The 20,852-nt window shown below is 35.6% G+C and overlaps 1 protein-coding gene across 2 annotated transcripts; it reads left to right on the top strand.

The window, feature by feature from the left end:
• The first annotated feature begins 3,163 nt into the window (after positions 1–3,163).
• pcmtd1 (protein-L-isoaspartate (D-aspartate) O-methyltransferase domain containing 1) lies at positions 3,164–20,782 on the top strand. 2 transcript variants are annotated; one of them, XM_051882018.1, is made up of 6 exons: positions 3,164–3,358; positions 10,163–10,668; positions 13,089–13,191; positions 14,867–15,038; positions 15,462–15,585; positions 17,579–20,782. In XM_051882018.1, the coding sequence occupies exons 2-6, from the start codon at positions 10,362–10,364 to the stop codon at positions 17,950–17,952; spliced, it is 1,080 nt and encodes a 359-aa protein (XP_051737978.1). In that variant the 5' UTR covers positions 3,164–3,358; positions 10,163–10,361; the 3' UTR covers positions 17,953–20,782. The 2 variants fall into 2 exon arrangements, with proteins under 2 accessions (XP_051737978.1, XP_051737980.1); XM_051882020.1 differs by lacking the exon at positions 3,164–3,358 and adding an exon at positions 5,718–5,737.
• Positions 20,783–20,852: the final 70 nt, after the last annotated feature.

Here is a 20,852-nt window from a genome sequence, read left to right as displayed (position 1 = left end):
AGTGCTCCTGCGATGTGAAAACATATTTTTAAAAGTATAAATATTCCATGTAGTCTCGTATTAAATTAATAAAACTCAAAAATACAGTGTAGACATTGGAAAAATGTCTGAAAAGTTTGAATGAAACATGGAAACACTCTTGCTCCTCACAGACGTTTGTTGTTGTAATGGCTTCTTGATTACATTACAGCTCAAAACCTAATCATTATTTATGCATTTATTATTTATTTAACCGCGTAACACAACTCAACTTTTCAAGACATTCAAAAATTATTTTCACATCTACCAGCAGATGGCGTGTGGATGCAACTTTGAGACTTCAGGCCTTCACTTCTGGTTTCGAACCACTAAGCGTCCAAAAAGAGAAGCAAGACACTGATTTCGATCTCAGGAACTACAAGGGTAAATAAATAAATAAGTTTTGACCAGTTCGACTGCTTAAATCACTAGACTAGATTATTAAAGAGATTTTAAAAGCGTTCATAAGCCCTGATATGAAATCTGTGCCGTGTAAATATGGTGTTCGGTTTGTTACCCTTTGTAATTATCTTTTTATAATTATCAGAGTAATTTATCCTTACCTTTGATGAGTTGATGATGATGCAAATTACATCTAATTATCTGAAATGAGGCACAGCTTTCCTGTTAAACGTCACCTAGAAACAAAACCAACAATTATTAAATGGTCCGTGACAGACTTGCACTGTAAGTGTGTTTGTGTTGTGTTGATTTAGCTTAACTTTAACCCTCGACTGAATCTCACTGTTAAATGGTTAGTTCACCCAAAAATGAAAATAATGTCATTTATTACTCACCCTCATGTCGTTCCACACCCGTAAGACCTTCAATCATCTTCGGAACACAAATTAAGATATTTTTGATTAAATCCGATGGCTCAGTGAGGCCTGCATTCACAGCGATGACATTTCCTCTCTCAAGATCCATAAAGGTACTAAAAACATATTTAAATCAGTTTATGCGAGTTCAGTAGTGCTACCTTAATATTATAAAGCGACGAGAATATTTTTGTGCGCCAAAAAAACAAAATAACGACTTTTCAACAATATAGTGAGGGGCCGATTTCAAAACACTGCTTCGGAGCTTTGCGAGTCGAATCAGTGACTCGATTCGATTTTATTTAAAAAACTAAATAAAAACTAAATAAATAAGTGAAAATTACAAATTAAAAGTTAAATTAGTTTAACAAAAAAAATTACAATTACACATACACACACACACACATAAACAAACGTATGTTTTATTATATTAAATCATTTTTTAAAATAAACTTTTTTATTTAAAATTGTAAACTGTTGTTTAATACTTTAAATTATTATATTATGAATGTAATAAATAGCTATGAATATCTGTCATATACACATAGTAGTATATATTCAATAAAACAATTGTATTATTGTATGTAATATTTATTATATTGTATTTAATAAATACAATAATGAAAAATAATTTCATATAATAGACTATTATTTAGTACAATAAATTATTACATTATGTATGTAACAAATAGCTGTGAATTTCTATGTCATATTTGTCCTCAAACTGTATCTAAGTAAACTCTCTCTTTCTCACACACACAAACACCCCATAATTTAATTATCATTAAAATATAAGCAAGTAGTTTGTAAAGAAATTGCATCTTATTCCATCTCTCTTTGTTGATCTTTTCTAGGAGAGCAAAGTTTGCTATGTATTTTAGGGTTAAGGGGGAATTCGATGAGATCATTTTACCCATAATTCCACTGGATGCTGTTACATATTGCCCATGACGTAGAGTTGGAACATCATGGCCTGATGTTTCCAAAACCTGCAGTCAATCCTGTAGGAGCATCGTCCTCTATCGTTGAAACGTAGTGTCCATATGTATAAATTTACACTTAGTACTAATTTCAAAGTGGTTTCATAATAGTAATTTCCCAATAGAGTCGGACTAAGTGGATCTCACAGGGGCATGAGGGGTCAACAGGGTAGTATGGCCTATGCGAAAATAAAAAAATGTCACAGTGGTACGGGAATACTGTTTTCCTGTCAGGCTGAGACCACTGACACATGACAAATGCTTCCAACAGAACTCATAACCAGGCCTATATTTAATCCAGACAGCAGGTACATTTGTGTTCAGACTAATTTGAAATGCAGTGAAGCAACCCTATAGGCACAAGGTGGGTGTTTTGGATGTAAACAAGAAGGCATGCCTGTTCTTTTCTAGGAGTAACTGAGTGCTTCCGGCTGTTGACCCACTGTCAACAGATTACAAAGCCAAAAATCATCTTCATAAATCAGTCTAAAAACACACAGACACTGACCCTAGCTCCTCAAATATAACCACTGATTCATTGCAAAACCTAGTAATCAATTGGTTGACGTTGAGTGTTGTAAAAAAAAAATGCTTACATGGGTACTAAATGCCTTTTACAAGATTCTTTGTAAAAGCAGCCATCAGTTGTTTCCTAGTAAAGTTTTTTCACTCATGTCCCGCCTTCTCCTGCTATGATAGCTACGTCATTATGAACGACTCCTAAACTGTCCAATCGCTGACCGCCTTCTCGGGCTACTAGCCAATCCTGGCTCAGGAGGCGGGACATTTGTGAATACAGGCGGGGGAAAATAACAGCTGTCCGAAACAAACAAACAAAAAAAACGGGTAGAATGGCATTTAGAAGAATTTGGCTTGGCGTATTGGCCCAGAAGATGTCTCTAATTAGCCATATACTGTGTATCCAAATAATATTTTTTATATTTTAACTGTTCACTGTGTATTTCAACTCAACGGCTTTTGAAGTTTCAAGTCCTTAGATCATTACTGAAGACGGCTTGGTCACGTGGTACGTGATACTTTTCTCAGCGCTAGTCGGGCTGAACTAATCATATTCTTTGGTGATTAATAGTTAGGCGAATGGTGTTTAATCGTTTTTATATCGACGTACAGAGCTTATTTATAAATATAAATAAGCGACCAATCCTTAGTGTTGGTATATTCAAAAGATTATACACTTACATTTACAAATGCCCCCAATATAACAATAATCGAGCTGATATTTGAATGCAGCTCAATGGGGCTTTGGCTTTTTGGGCCTCTAAGAGCCCCCTGGCGGACTATCATAGCAATCAGATATTAGCCAGCAGCATTTGCCGTCTAATGTCCGCAGCCTCGTTTCTGTGAACCATGTGACGTGTGTTTACATCCTCTCAGCTGTTCCTGGAGAAAAACAGCGCTGGCTGTTCAACGCCAAGAAAATATATACATAACTCAACAGTGCGCTCAAAAACACCAACTCTAATGTGCATCCAGTGTGTTTGGCTAGTGCAAAGCCTGAGATTGATTCATGGCTTTATAAAGGTCAGTGAACATTGTTATTCCGCAGAGATGATGCCGACATTTTTGTTTTGTTGCTTTGCGTTGATCTGAGCAAGCTGAAGAAGATGTACATGTGGCAGACATTTAAATGCAAACTTACCGTCTTGGTTTAATGCACGCAAAAAAAGCCCAAAATGGCTGTTTTAAAGAATGCACAAATGTTATATTGTCTAAAGTGGTTTGATGTACCAGGTCAAACACAATGAAACCGTCTTACTGGTTTTCCCAGTCCTGCAGCGTTAATGTCATCTAACAGCATGGGTTTATGTTCTGAAGTAATTTAAAAAACTAGTTTTTTCTTCTTCTTCTTCTTCGCTCTGTTTATTTTTATCCGAATTACAGTCTGACTCAGAAATACGGAGGCGTTTTAACCAGATGCTGCAAGTTGACTAATACTTATAAGACATAACAAAAGCAGTAGCTAGAACAACTGTCTCTGAAGCTTTATTTTTTTTTTTTTAAAATAACGTGCTTTTTATTTCTTAAAAAAAAAAAAATGTTTTACGTTTTGCTCATTACACAACACGGATAAAAACAAAGGCCAGATGCACGACACACCGGGAGTTTTTTCGTAAATATTTTAAATGGCAAGTGATATTACATAACCCTTGTAATTTGACCTGTTATCGAATTAATTTAATGTATGCATGCAAGTCCTGCTTAGAGATTATGGCGGATCTAAACATGCGAAACGCTTACATTCTCTCTCTCTCTCTCTCTTTTGCTTCTTTGATTTTTATTGTCTCAGATATCATATGTAGATATAGTAAGCACTGCACACGTCGCTAAACACTGTTTTTAACGCAGTGCGGATGTGTGGTGTTTTATAAATGCTTTAGCTCGACTGCGTCGTGAAATGTAGATCTTTACGTGTATGGATGGACCTCAGCGCGGTACGTCACGCAGTCAGTCACCATCCATATTATATATGCGTCGAACGTAAACAAACAAACGAACGGAAGCGTCGCAAATACGGCATTTCTCTTCACTTTCGACAGAAACATCGTTCAGAGGAATGTAAAATTATTATTTATATGACATCTTGGCGCCATACGATTTGTTTAGAGTCGAGTGTTGGTGGTGGTATGGCAAGCTGCTTTAATATTAATCCTCACAACTCTGTAAAGTTTTTGTTGTTGTTGTTGTTGTTGTTGTTACGTAGCCTAACAGGGACAAATATGTTTAGTTTTACAAGTAAATGCTCCTTAAATACAGTTCATCTTATTATTATTATTATTATTATTATTATTATTTTTGCTCAACTTTTTCCACAACATAAATAATTTTTATTGGCCATCAGCTCTAAAAGCTTTTTTACTTTTTTACAGAACTTTATATATATATATATATATAATTTAAATTACAGATCAGAATGGTTACTTTACAGTAATTAAAAATCTTACCAACCGAATACACAATTGTTAGGTCTCAGTCGCTAGGAATATTAGATCCAGCCATGCTGAACAGTGTTGGTCTTCTTCCATTCTACCATAAAAATAATTTAACAGAATCTAATTTGCGTCTTTCTCTCTGCGTAGTCTGGCTTCGTCTGACCAGCACAAATTACCAAGTTTACTTTTGGTTATAAACAGCTTCACAACCTCCTGTGAAACCTTGAAATGGATACACTCCTTCTTATCTCTAACTTGTGAAGGCCACACATTGAACCACAAGAGCAAAGCATTGCAAGAACGTGGAAAATGAGTAATATAAAAAAAGTAATATAAATAAAATTAATAAATGATAAATGAATATTAAATATGGATAAAAGACAAATGTTTGCTCTCTTAAAGCTATAGGTTGCTCTTAAAATCAAATCTTTGACACTAAAATCTCTACTAGTGTTTATTCGGTTGCTTCTAAGAAAACTGGAATAGATACTAGTAACTATTTGAATAGTTATAAATAGTTAAAAATAAGTACAAGTAACAAAGTTGTAAGGAATAAATATAAATTTTTTGTTGTGATGTGTTCCTTATCTTTATTGCACACAGATTTTTTGTATATCTCTGATTTTATATATATATATATATATATAATAAATAAATAAAATGTGTGTGTGTTAAGTACAACCCAAACATTTATTAATATTATTATTATTACTATTATTGTGTCCCCTGCAGGTTGGGTCATGTATTTTGGGAAGGGTTTCCCTCTGCTATGGCACAGTTCTTCTTATTGAGGCTTGGAATGAATCCGTTGAGAGTTTGTGGCTTCTGCTTTCCCCGAGTCAGACATGCAGAGCAGGAGTCAATGCGAGGGCATGAGCCTCTGTTTAGAATATAGACTATTTACACACTCCACAGGTCTTCATGAAACACAACAGTCTGAAATCGGCCTGACATGTGTATGCAGTAATGGGTAATTGACGTGTTGTGAAGTTTCAGTAGTATCCTACAGTGTGACATAAAACACTGTGAAGAAATAGTGGAAATCGTATAAAGAAAGCCTGCTTTTATTTTTGCTTTTATCTTCACTGGAAAAGTACTGAGGAACAGTAAACAGATTAATTCTGTCCGAGCATCGGTGTAGTGTGATAATGTTGCAATTATGCAACTAGCAAGTTTAAACATGTTAATGACGGATCAGCTCAGCTTTATAACAAACTGTTCCAGTTCATTGTAACAGTTCCAGTATTAACTCGACAACAATCCACCAGTTGCTCAACTTGCTCTCCGTCAAAACCAGTTAGCAGTGTTATGAAAACCAGCATCCTTTTTATTTCCAATATTAACGGCTTTATTGATTTATGGTGTTATGTTCGTTAGAAAGAAAGAGACCTATAATAGGTGCCGTTCTCTTTTGTAAGTTGTATACTGATGTACAGAGAGTCTCTGTAGGGTTGCAATCAGGTCTTGCACAAAACAGAGTAGGAGGTTTGACCCAGATCCCTCCCTGCAGTATTTTTAGTGCAGGAGACTCAAAGGGCAGTGATACAGGGAAATGCTAAAAAGAAAGACAAATGCAGAAAAGAAAAGAAGAACAAGGAAGTTATGGGGGTGTAGACATATATGTAGACATTTAAAACCTTATGAAATCAAAGCAATATTCTCATCTGTTCTATCAGCTCTTATTTACTTAAATCAGGATTTTTGTGCTATTTCCCCCCTTAAACTGATTTCAAGGGCAATTTTTCCCAAACCTTATCAAATGTATGTCATCTTTCATATCAAATTTTTTACATTTTATCAGTAAATTCAATTAGAATAATTCACAAGTTCACACTTACAAATAAAAGAGTGTGTATTTGGCGTGTTGTCCAAGGGAAGAGCTCTGAGCTCGCAATTTGGCCTGAAACCAGAGTACTCCCCCTGTATCCCTGGCTGGGATAGGAACCAGCCAATAGTGGGAAGTCAGAGGGATGCAGAAAACTGTCGAGGAACATAGGTGAGCCAGCTCTGTATATATATACAGGTCTCCTCTCATGCTGATTGGATGGATCATTTGAACTTGTTCCTCCCGAACTTTGTTAATAAAACATCATTAAGACACTCTAGGTATATTACCAATTAAATAAAAAATCAGTATCAACAACATCAGTCGTTCCGCTGCAGAGGAAACACAGAAATTGCATCTAAAGTGCCACTAAACTGCCAGTAGGTGGCGGCAAGTTACTGTCTTAATGGGTGAGTCATTGAATAATTCATTCAACCAGTTTTCAAATGACTGATGCGCTCAAGAATGAAGCAAGTATGAATGGGTGATTAAATCACTGACTCACCCGATTCGTTAAAAAACGCTGAATCATTCAGTAAGGAAACACTGCTGTTTGTTGCTTGGAGATTGCAACTGTACTGCTGTGAATTTGTTTTGAACTCTTTTCATTGGCGAAATAGAGCAAAAAAAAGTCAATTTTGTGTCTAAAATGTAAGTCGCTTATTAACTATTTGTTTATCGAACTGTAAAAAAAAAAAAAAAAAAAAAAATCAGTGTCACAGTTGCAATCGTGTGCTGATATTTGGGAAAACCGCACTTTTGCTTGAGTGATGTTGCTTAACTATATCATATGTTACACTGTAAACCCGAATAAGTTGGCAGAACTCAAAAAATTTGAGGTAATACGTTATAAGTTAAGAAATTCAAAGTTAAAGTAAGCAGAACTGGCAAATTTCATTTTTGTGCTTATACATTTTAATTGCTTAATTACATTTAACTTAAAATGATCATGTAATCTCAACTTATATTTTTAGTAGTGGAAACTTAGCTAGCTATAACTAGCTAATTCAGCAAATGCTAATTGGTAACACAATGCTTTGATATCATTAGCATAGCATGTTGAAAGAGTATGGCAATATAGAAGATTTATCATTTACCTTTTCTCAAACTAAGCTCATGCTCCACTCGTCACCATGATGGTACACCTCCGCCTACCCCCACCCCCCCCCCAAAAACAACCACACATAACAGAAACTCTTCTAAATTGGGATAGCAAAGCATTAAACACTACTAAATCCCCACTTAACATTAATCTTGCACAAAAACCAAAATACGTCATACAACACTTAATGTTAGCATTTATTCTCCATTTTGAGTGTCATGGCAAAGCATGCTGGGAAATAGAAATCCCAGACCAGTTTCAGGTAAATTTAAGTTTCTCTAAATTTAAAGAAACAAGTTCATAAAACTCAAAACAATGAAACAATTAAGATTACTTAAAATGCGTCAGTTTTGTGAACTCAAAAGAAAAAGATAGTTCTAAATACTCATAAAAGTTTATTTGATTGAACTAATTTAATTTAAGTTTGCCCTACTCAAACCAATTAATTATTTTGAGTGTTAGGGTTTACAGTGTATAAATGTTATTATTTTTTATTTTTTTATTTTTTTTAACCATAGTATGTTTCTGTTAGCTTATGTGAGATTTTTGTGTGTGCTGTTGCGCTTATTTGTTTTGATTTCTCCACGAGAGTCTCTCACATAGACAGGCTGTGCGCGCCCTTGTTACCATCCAAAAATATCCATTATCAATCGCTGTTTACACTGAATCATTCTTGCCTGAACATTTTTGGAAATTTCAGTGCTTCCCTAGTCATTTGCTATTGACATTTTAATTGGGCTGCATCTCCGGTCGAGCAAGTAAAATTATTTTTCACCTGCCTCTTCATAAAATCCACTTGTCCCAGATGAGCATTAATGTCGAGTACTGTATAAAGTGTCATTTGCAGGGAAAATACCCTTACCATGCATGAAAAACCTTCATAGATCTACAAAACCCTGTTTTCATGTGCATTTTGTAAAAGGTTTTCTTGCAAATCTGCAAATGTCACTTTGGGGACTCTGTAAGAATGAAAACAACCCAATGCTAGCTGCTTCTGACAATAGCAAGTAGAAAATCATGATTTATTGGTTGTGATGTAAACTAAAGCCTGTTGACTTTTAAAAAGCTATTTAAAATATATTTAAATGAGCTCTTTAATTTCAATAGTAAGTGTGTCAACAAAGAAAATAAAACAGATTTATTTGGTTCTTTTTAGATGGGTGGTCTTTTGCAAAGCCATCCTTAATTGAAGTGGAGAATAGAGACATTTCTGTGTACAGTAATTGGGATTTTCTTGCACTCGCTGAACCATTGTAAGTAAACAAGCCTCATGTTTCTTTCTTTGTTTAAATCCAGATCGGGTTCAGGTTCATGAAAATCCTTGAGGTTACAGCAATCCAGCTTAACTCAATTACCAATGAGCTGAAGAAACATGCAAATTCTGACACTTTCTAAATGTTTGCAGCCCAAATGTCACATAGAGGCTTACTTTGCTCTTGCTTTGAGAGGAAGCAGAATTTCTTGTGTCCTGATTAATAACTGACATTTATGTATTATATTAATATTTGAGACATGTAATAAGACTTCAGACTAAAGGCCCGTCCACACCAAGAACGATAACTATAAAGATGACGATAGAGATATAGTTCTAAAAATAGTTATAAATATAAAAGAATAGCACTGTACACATCACAGCTATAATGATAACGATCGTTCTGATAACTTTCAGAACGATTTTTTTTCCAGCTGTTGAACGATAAAACACTGACAGCCAATCAGAATCCATTTTAATTTAAGGGCTCGTGCGTTTAAAATGGCAGATGCCATTGCAGAGAAGTTAATTGCCGAGGTCCAGAAAAAGTCCTTTTCAAGGATACTTTAAAGAAAATGGATATATGGAAAACAATCGTCATACCCTCAGAATAAATAGTGAGAACTATTAACGATGAGATCATTAGCCTATGCCAGGCTAGCAAACAGTGTAACATAATTACCTCAGATATCCAGCGCTAGTTTCAACAACATTGTCTTACTTCCTTTGAAGTTGCAGTGAAAAAGATTAGCCGTTGTTTTTATTCCACTATATTGACTTTCTCAGCTAAATTCACTGTTAGATTAGATCGATTACACTAGCTATTCACTCGAAACGTAGCATGCTGAGGACATCTGCTGGTTAAAGTTGTGTAAATGCAACAAGCAAAACATGTTGTACACACTTTAAAACCGCAGCGCGTGAGCTTAGAATAAACAGATTGTTATCGTTCGTTGGTGAGGACGCAAATATAGTTATCATTCTTGGTGTGAACGGGCCTTTAGACTTTTGCTGCCTTCTGCAATATTAAAGCTAGTTGCATCAGGCAGGTACATGCAACACCTAGCTGGACAATCAAAGCTGGCAGGTATCAGGTGGCGCGCGAGAATCTCACACAGTATGGCTCCTTTTTTTTCAGTTGTGTGCCAAGAGAGAAGTAAACTGAAATGTGTGAAAGAGAGATCTAAACCGTCACCCTTTGTTTTTCAATCCTCAGATCTTGCCAGAGCTGAGAATGGTCTGAGGTGATTTGTGTGGGACAGACATCACGACTGGGCATCCCTGTGGAGAACCGTTCCAGCACTTTCATCTGGATGTGAGGACCGGTCTAGTTACCCGTCTCTCACCTCCTCTGCATTTTTTTTTTTTTTTTGGTTTCTTTTTTTTTTTTTTCTTGTTGGCTGTAAGAGGGGAACATGGGGGGAGCAGTCAGTGCTGGCGAGGATAACGACGATTTGATAGACAACCTGAAGGAAGCCCAGTACATCCGCACAGACCGTGTCGAGCAGGCCTTTAGGGCCATAGACCGTGGAGATTACTACCTGGAGGGCTACAGAGAAAATGCCTACAAGGATCTGGCATGGAAGCACGGGAATATACACCTCTCAGCACCGTGTATCTACTCCGAGGTGATGGAAGCCCTGAAACTCCAGCAGGGTTTGTCTTTCCTTAACCTTGGCAGTGGCACAGGATACCTGAGCACCATGGTGGGCCTGATCATAGGTGAGAACCACTCTAGGGGTTAGATAAAAGGACAATAAAGAAATCGTAGCAGATAGGATATAATTAATTTATATTGTTTAATTTATTTAAAATGCTTAATATTATTCAAAAGAAATTTGCACCCAAAAATAAAGACTCAGGAACAATCAGAGTTTTGTGTTTTACATATAAATTTAGGTTGCATAAATCAGCTTTTTGGCTCTCAACCAGTGTTGGGGATAATGCATTACAAGTAACGTGAGTTACGTAATCAGATTACTTTTCTCAAGTAACTAGTAAAGTAACGCATTACTTTTAAATTTACAACAAAATATCCAAGTTACTTTTTCAAATAAGTAACGCAAGTTACTTTGTTTTCTCATTTATTGACTGACAGCTCTCCTCTCCCCATGTTGAGAGAAACATCCCAGCCCAGATGAGAAAAAGTAACGCAAAAGTGTAGTAGCACATTACTTACTCCACAAAAAGTAACTAACGCAATTAGTTACTTTTTTTGAGAGTAACGCAATATTGTAATGCATTACTTTTATAAGTAACTTTCCCCAAAACTGCTCTCAACCTCGTCAACTGAGACCAGGTTTTTTTTTACAACTTACTTTTTTGTTTGAACATTCTTGTTTGAATTTGAACAAACTCCAAAGTCGTAAATGTTGGCAAAAATTTACACATATCTCATACTGTTTTGTGGTACAGGCATGAAATCAAGCAGTTTGATGTGATATTAGTCTTCTAAGCAGTCAGATTTATGTTTTATTTTTAGTTAGAGGAACATAAAATGGGTTAAATCTCATAAAAAATCTCATAATACAAAAGTTGGGGGTTGATAATGTTTCAACGTTTTTGAAAGAAGTCTCTTATGCTCACAAAAGCTGCATTTATTTGATGAAGAATAAAATCAATAATATTGTGAAATATTATTATAATTTAAAGTAGCTGTTTTCTATTTGCAGTGTTGGGGAAAGTTACTTTTAAAAGTAATGCATTACAATATTGCGTTACTCCCTAAAAAAGTAACTAATTGCGTTAATTAGTTACTCTTTATGAAAAGTAATGTGTTAAATTACTTTTGCATTACTTTTTCTCACCTGGGCAAGGCTTGCTTGTTTTTAACAACAAAACAGTTTTATTTTTGGCAAATGTTAAGGCCCTTGAAATGAATAAGCCTCAGGCTGAAGGAAATGCATTTTTACGCCTATACAGTAGAGGGCGCAGCTCAAACAAACCTTTCAGCTGTGCTCGGTGTTGCCAACTCCGCACTTTTCCCATGGAATTGGGCTACTTTTACAATGTTGCCGTGGGTTGTTCTTCATGTCCATGGGTCGAAACCCAAATAACATCATATTTAGCCCCTGAATAGCAAATTTTACCATGGGAACCCCGCCAAAAATGCGGATTTTACCCCCGGAACTTGATTTTTACCGGGGAACCCCCCGAAACGCCATTGGGCTAGTTTTTGAGTAGCAATTGGCCGTGTTTTGTTGTGAAAACCTGGCAACCCTTGCTGTGCTGCCATTCTGGATCACAGAAGTTTAGGATACAGGAGAAGGAAGTTCAACACTCTTATTTCTAAATCTAATCTAAAGTCATTTTTGCTTCTTAGTATGATTGAATTAGATCATTAAAGGTCAGCAGCAAAGACATTGGTTAATAAAGTGAGATTAAATACAAAGTATATTTGTGTAATTTAATATAGTTAATTATTACAGGTTTGCGTAACATTCTGTGATTGCATTTCACTGTTTTTATTCATTTTGAGGAATACTGAATGTTTTTGTGCAAGTGAGATGAGTAAATGCATGTTCACATTTAGTCCAGAACTACAATGACCATCATGTTCACACAGCGCACACAACACCTCTGCACCTTATTTCTCTCAACTTGGGAACAGGAGAGCTGTCATTCAATAAATGTGAAAAAGTAACTTGCGTTACTAATTTGAAAAAGTAACTTAGATATTTTATTGTAAATCAAAAAAGTAATGCGTTACTTTACTAGTTATTTGGAAAAGTAATCTGATTATGTAACTAAAAGTAATCTGATTACGTAACTCAAGTTACTTGTAATGCATTATCCCCAACACTGTCTATTTGAATATATTTTTACAAAGCTGAATTTTCAGCATCATTACTCCAGTCTTCAGTGTCACATGATCCTTCAGAAATCATTCTAATATAAAATGATACTTTTTTTTCATGATTCTTTGGTGAACAAAGTTAATAAGAGCTGCATTTATAAATGTATTATAAATATTTTACTGTCACTTTTGATCAATTTAATGCACCCTTGTTAAATACAAGTAGTAATTTCTTTTAAAAATCTTTTCTTACTTATCTTACAAACTTTTGAACTGTAGTGTGCTTATGTTGAATGATGGACCCAAAACATATCCAGGGACTTATTAATCTTATTATTATTTGCAGGTCCGTTTGGAGTAAATCATGGCGTTGAGCTCCATAAGGATGTTGTGGAGTATGCAAAAGAAAGACTCGATGACTTCATTAAACACAGCGACAGCTTTGACAGGCATGTTCAACTTTTATTTTGCATTGTCTGTAGATTTGAGTGTGAATGTAAAGATTCTACTTGAAGAAGTGCTGATTTGATCAGAGGTTTGTTAGAAATTGAAATGGCTCTGTTTTAATTGGCAAACTGAGATTCAAGCAAACCACGTTAGTTCCACAGTTCTGTGGTTATGCACTTCAAAGATCACTTGTTTTTTAAACTTTGATTTAGTCAGCCCTGCCCATTAATCTTCCATGTGACACAAAGGATGCATTAGCTAACCCCAAACCGCAGGCTCAATGAATAAATACCCCAAGCGCACGCCAGCTCCCTGCGGTCTGCTGAGCGATTTGCACACCTGTGTGAACACCTGTCAAAGCCAGAACCGCTAGGTCAGATAGTCCACTTCAGTATTGGACACGCAACTGGGTTTCCCTGAACGCTCTCCCTGGCATTTGCTGCTTGCAAACATCTGTTTTCGTCATGCACCAGAGCGAGCACAGTTATTGAGGTCAGGAGAAAGAGCCGTAATGACGTATTAGACAAAGTGCTGACGCTATTAAACAATCCATAAAAGCGTGTGTTTCATAACTGAAGGCCATGTGCTTAAGGGTTGCTTAATCAATGTTGTTGAGCTTTGAGGGCTCTCCTGTTGGGATCAGTTTATTAGATATCAATATCCATTACACGTCTACGACTATTCAACGAAAACAGCTGCCTAGTGGCTCTAAGCAAATACAAACGCATATGGACTCATGCTAATAATATGCTCAATATCAGATTTCTCTTGGCATCATATCTGTTCTTTAGCAAAAATTGCTTTTTATTCATCCATAAAAATAGATTATTACATGTTCTGAAGGAAATGCTATGTTGTTAGCACATAGCTTTTTGGTTGCTGTGTGGTTCCTCGTTGTCTAATGGGCCTTAATGATAACTCAAATTATATAGTTAAAAACTGGTGTGCTATTACTTTTGAGTGATTTGAAAAGCAGTTTTGCCTGACGAACAATAAATGTTGCAAAACAATCTCGCCTACATATTTAGAGACCAGAATATCAAATAGATATCAAATAAGGTGGACTCTTTTCACTTAAAATAATCAGACTTAAAAAAAAAAAAAAAAAAAACACACACAAAAAACAAACATGAAATCAACATATAAATTAAATATTATGGAAGCTTGTTTCCGCCACAGAATAAAACAATTTAAAAGATAATTGCGACTTTTTATCTTGCAATTGCTAGATATAAACTCGCAATTCTGATTTTTTTTCTCGCAATTCTGTTTTTCTTGCAATTCTGACTTTTTTCTCTCAATTGCTAGATATAAACTCGCAATTCTGACTGTTTTTCTTGCAATTCTGACTTTTTTCTCACAATTGCGAGATATAAACTCGCAATTCTGACTTTTTCTCGCAATTCTGACTTTTTTCTTGCAATTGCGAGTTTATATCTTGAAATTCTGACTTTTTTCTCGCAATTCTGACTTTTTTTCTCGCAATTGCAAGTTTACATCTAGCAATTCTGACTTTTTTTCGCAAGTTTATATCTCACAATTCTGACGAAAAAAATTATTTCCTCAGAATTATGGGTTTATATCTGGCAATTCTTACTTTATAACACAAAAAAAAAAACAGAAAATGTAAAAAATGTTCTAGAAATTAATATCAGTGTTAAAAATGTGTCATTTCAGGTTTGAGTTTTGCGAACCACACTTTGTCGTGGGGAACTGTCTGGAGATTTCGTCAGACAGTCACCAGTATGACCGCATATACTGCGGAGCTGGAGTTCAGAAGGACCATGAGAACTATATGAAAATCCTGCTGAAAGTCGGAGGAATTTTGGTCATGCCAATAGAGGATCAGGTAAACTACAGGATGATGCATGCAGCGACCCCTAAAAGTGTTTGGACACTTCAGTCACACTTGTCACAAATGTCTGAATGTCATTAGTTACAAAATATAAACCCAAACGTCTGCATTTGTGGGTTTCAAATGCTGCACTAATTTTACTTTTCTTCATCATTTTGTCATTCAACACTTGAGTCTGATAGCCCTGCCCCCTCCACTATGTAATTAAAGCTGACAGTTGAGTGCATAAAGTGTCCAACATTTCACACTCTTTGTGGAATTTTCTGTGTAAACACACTACACTGTTTATACTACAAAATGGCATAGAATAGTGCACAAGTATGAGAATTGGGACGCACCTCATGTCTTGCATCAAATGTTTGACCTCTTTATTAGCACACACCGTCCGTCTCATTCAGTGTTTATGTGTTCTTGCAGCTGACTCAGATAACTAGAACTGGTCAGAGCTCCTGGGAGAGTAAGAATATCCTGGCGGTGTCATTTGCTCCTCTTGTTCAGCAGAACAGGACAGAAGGCTGCAAGGCTGAAGCTGTGGTACTCCGTGAGTCTCCGCCCCTAAATATGACCTCACACTGCTCTGTGCAATCAGCTGCCACTAGGGAGGTTTCCAAGTACAATGTTACAGACTGATTTATTGCAGATTGCATTATTAACCTGATTCATTCAGAACTGTGAATGACACCACAGGCCAAAACATTGTTGTTTTCATGCACTGCACAATTTTGAGATTTTGTTTCCACATGTCTTTCAGACTAGTAGAAAGAAATCTAAAATGCACATTTAACTCTTACCCAGCCTGGATTTCAAAAAAAGTTGCCAGCCAGTGTGACAGATAGATAGATTTTGGATCTAGATGTTTTTGGATCCGGAGATGCTGTACTGTTTTAGAAGATGCTTAATAGCGCCCCCTACTAAGTGAAAACATGAATATAAATTAACATGAATGCCGGAAATACTCGTCAATGGCGGGGAACTGTGTTGTGTCATAAATGACGGTGTGGTGAGAAATCGAGTCCCCCCAGGAATTGGGTCTCCTTTAGGACCCCGAGTGATGCCATTGGTTCAACTGACATTTAATGGGTAGTATTTTTAGCACCTGATTAAAATTCCTGCAAAATAACGCTATGATTTATATAGTTTAAAATGCATTATAATGACGATTAATGTCTTTTAAATTACATGGTTCATATACTAGTATATAACTGAAGCTATAGGTTGTGAAATCAAGCATTTCTCGTTCCTACTGTTTTTTAGTTAGCTTATGTATTAGCATAGCACACATCTACCCGATTAGCCTGCTAGCTTAGCTTATATCATATTAGGTGTTTTTGCTTCCAATATAGTTCCCAAATTACGTTTCAAATTAATGATGTTTGTGTGTGCTTAGCATGACAATTAATTTATTAAAAATGTATAATAGTAATATTATATACTATACCACATTGCTATTATTGTGTAAAATCACTATTAAATTACTTTTACAGAACATAGTATGTTGAAACAATCCTTATCCTTATTAAAAAAAAAAATACATTTTTAGGCATGGTTGTGTTTCCAGTTTGTTTTATTATGCAAGATATAGGCATTTATTTTATATGTCAAGCATGTTGTTTGTGCACTTAATGTAATAGACATCATACAACAATAGTGAAATAGCTTATAATTAGTTAAGACATCACAATAACCACTTTGAATCAGGCATTACTGCTTGGGTCTAAAGGAGACCCAATTCCTGGGGGGGACTCAATTTCTCACGACAGCAGAAAATCTTGTCAATGGCGGGGAAAGAGTTAAGTGTGTATTTTATTACATTTTATCTATTTGCGTCTGTAGTTTTCAGTTACAATACATATATTTACAGGCCATTTTCTCAAAATTACTTTCCTAAATCTTTCAGAAAAGTGAAAGACGTTACAGGCAAAACAGTTGTTTTTTGTTTATTTGTTTTTGTTTTTTCAATCACTGATCAATTTTGAGATTTGGGCTATTTTTCTTCCATAATGTCTTCTTTCAGACTAGTTTGAGTGTTTATTTTGTTCCAATTTATCTATTTGCGTCAGATTTCAATTACAATACATATCTTTACAGATCTCAAAATTAGTTTTTTTCTCATGCACTGAGCCAGAAATCTCCACTTTAGTAGCTCTTATGTACACCAAACTTTAAAGTTTTATTTCTATATATATTCTAAAGAGACATTTGTTCATTCATATATATTTTGCCTGATTTATATAGCATTTTATTCCTAAAAACAATTATTTTTTCCTGGCTGTTGACATTATTTTTTGATTTATAGAGTGACAATTTTAACAATGGGAATTGAACCTGGCTTTATCCAATATTCAGATTTCTGTTCTGGAATTATATGCAAATTTGTGCGTATTTAATTAGAAGATGCCTAATTTGCATATTTAAAAATGACATTTCAGAAAACTTGTAATACAAAACAATTGTCTTAATGTGCTGTGAATAATAAACTGGGGAAGTTTAAGCAAATGAGATTCGTTAACCTGTATTTATTGTCTGTTCCTCAGCGGCTCTGACCGTGAGGAGTCTTCAGGACCTGGCGCGGATCTACATCCGCCGAACCCTCCGCAACCTGACCAACGACGAGAACCCCGGCCGCAACAACATGCAAAGAGCGTCCCAGAAGCGCAAGCGCAGACGCTGCCGCCGCCGTCGCCGCATCAACACCTACGTGTTCGTCGGGAACCAGCTGATTCCTCAACCCATGGACAGCGAGGAGGACGAATGCATCGAGGAGGAGAGCAAAGAGGAGGAGCAGGAGAAAGACATTGAGCCGATCAAACCCGAGGAACCGCAGGTCAACCATCTGAGAGACAAAATCTTGAGTCTGCCGCTGCCTGAGTCGCTGAAGTCGTACCTGCTGTACTACCGCGAGAAATAACACGGTGCACGAGCGCTCGTCCCGTCTAAGCATTAATCAACGGTGGTGGTGGTTTCCTTCTCAGACTACTTCTGACCCTGAATTTCATAGTTGTTTTTTTGATAATGTAGCATAATTTAAACATTTAAATGGGGTTGGGCTGCGTTTCCAAGAGACTTGATTTGATTGTGCTTGCTGTGTTTGTTCTAATGACTCATAACGTTGTAATATTCACATTTTTGAATGTGATTTTTCACTACAGAGGAGGAACTTGGTGGTTTGGAAGCTTCTTGCTCACCTTGTTTGTATTCAGAAGAGTTTGATAAATATGACGGAAGAATTGATGAAGCTATTTTTCACAGGCTTGTATTGTAAGACCAGTAATGACAGTTTTCTTTCTTTTTTTTTTTAATTGTAGAGAGAATGAAAAACTCAAGTCATTATTTTGGGATTGATTTTTGCCTTCTTTGATTCTCCGAACCTTCTGGAGTTTTCGCTGTTTGTGATGCTAATGCTTTCGGTATCTCTTTGGACTGTTTTAGTGAAGTTCCATCTAGAGAAGATTGTTTTGGCCTGTGTTTTGCATTTCAACTTTTTTTTTTACATTCTAGTCACATTTGTAAGTACAGATATTGAACGCTCTTAATAGATGATGTAATTTTTTTGGTTGTTCCTTTCGTCTGCGAGTCGTCCTGAAGACCTAACGCTCCACTTTCTGCTTGTGATCATAAAATGTAAGAGACGTCACTGTTTGTGTCGGTTTGTAATCGGTGATTTCACACTGTCGTAACAACTTGTTTGCAATATATTGTCAGCATAAGAAATCTGTGGCTTAATTTCACTTATTCAGTTGATTGTTAATGATTTTGTTACACTGAAATGGAATCTTAATAGAATTTACATTTGTCAAAGTTTGTCACATTTCCCAAAAATACAGATTGAGATATTGAAAAAACACCCAAAATATTGTCTATAAATCAGATATACAGTTCTACTCATGTTTAGAATCTGCAAAATTTCTTTTTTTTAATTAAAATATATAAAATATTAAAAATAAGATCATAAAATGTTTTTAAGTACAGCTCTGAAGAAGCTAAAACAACTTAATATGCAATATAAACTTAAAAATTACTTAATTTACACTATTCAGTAGATGCGTTTACATTTCTTAATATTGTGTTTATGGTTGTGCAGTTCGTCCCACAAAAGTCCTCCTGGTCCTGTATGCTCTTTGGTTTCCCAGCATGCTCTGCACATTTGAGTTCTCCCCCACAATGGCTATAGGATGTTGAGATCCTGCTGAGGGCGATTGTGGGACTGACAAAACCATCATAAAGTCATTGACACTCATGGAGGCACATGATGTTGAGAACTATGTAAACTAAAGTTATTTTGTCTTCTGACATATATATAAATATCTATTGTGCAGCTTCTTCAGGGCGGTACTGAATATTATTATAATTTTTTTTTTTTTTGGTACCCAAAACAACTCCATGAAATGGCCTTATAAACACAGGTATCTTTCGCCTGTTGATGTATTTTGCTTTGATACAGGACATTAGGTTAAATAGCTTTTGTTATGCCACAGCTATGAACCAAGCTAAAAATATGGATACACCCCTGAGTAATCAATATTTTGGTTCGTTTTCCTGAAAGAAAATGACTATTAATTTGGTCATTTTTTAGACGCACACTTGCATAAAGCAATGTTTTTTAAGCACCTTAAGTCATTGCTTATCTTCTATTATTTATGAAATGATGGTAACAGGGAACTAGAATGTAAAGATATTAACCAAAATGATTATTTCATATTTGTCCTTAAAGGTTAAGGTACAGATAAACACCAGCACAAATGTTGTCAAACGATGTTCTTTTCAATTCAGCATTTATATTCAAAATGACTCAAAAACTCATAAAAAGAGAGAGGTTCATGTGTTTTGTTCTTGGATTACACATTTAAGTGTAATACATTATTAAATATAAAGTCTTACTACTAGGTTACGTTTCCCTCATGAAAATAAAGAACCATTATGACTGTTTTCGGTCAACTCATGAAAATGCTCAAACTGTTTGAGATATTGAGAGAACAAATCATAAGCCATGCAGATTCAACATGAGTTCTGAGTCCTGAGAGGATCTTGTAACAATTTTCAGCATTTTTTTTTTTTCATATTGCATAACTAAAAACGGAAAACTTTTTATGTGTTTTTGGACGTTCATTTACACGACAACGCCATTTTGAGGGCCTGAAAACGCAAACTTTTGAAATCGGATTTCAAAGTGCAAGTTTTTGAAAACTATACCGTTATATTCTCAGTGTAAACTACAAAAACGCAAATTTGTAAAAAAATAAAATAAAATAAATAAAAAAATAAATAAATAAAATAAATAAATAAAAGGGGGGCGTCATGCGCATGCGTATTACATGTTCAGTCAATAGGCGCGTAGCATATCTTTACCAAGAGACATCGCTAACTACTGGCCTGGGAGCAGAATACAGCGTTTTTAATTGTTTTCGTGGATCCCTGTGAACGGGATCGTTTTGACAAAGTTGTTTTCGTCTGTACGCGAAAAAATGTTTCCGTTTTTAGTACATCGTTGTCGTGTAAACGTACCTTAAAATGTTTAAACCGGACCATGTCTCAAGGTAAGAGGAGCCTGGTGAATCTGTCCGTTGAGTTTGTGGTTGTTAAAAGGTTGTAAGAACGTTCCATGAGGTCTAATTCCACAGCATGTCTTACAGACGGTCCCTGTCGAGACACACGAGTGTCTTCTTTTTCAAGTGTATCACTGACTGTAATTTGATGCTTTGTTTCTCAACCATCTTTTCATTAAATATATTTATAGCCAACCTGTTATGTTTTTTCTAAGCTGGTGTTTGTCATGTGGGCTTTAGTGTCATGAGAACTTGTTAGTAATGT

Source organism: Ctenopharyngodon idella, chromosome 23 (assembly GCF_019924925.1).
Source record: "Ctenopharyngodon idella isolate HZGC_01 chromosome 23, HZGC01, whole genome shotgun sequence".
In the NCBI taxonomy this organism is placed as follows: Eukaryota; Metazoa; Chordata; class Actinopteri; order Cypriniformes; family Xenocyprididae; genus Ctenopharyngodon; species Ctenopharyngodon idella.
Note: the sequence above shows the minus strand (reverse complement) of the source record. Positions and strands in the feature narration are given on the sequence as shown.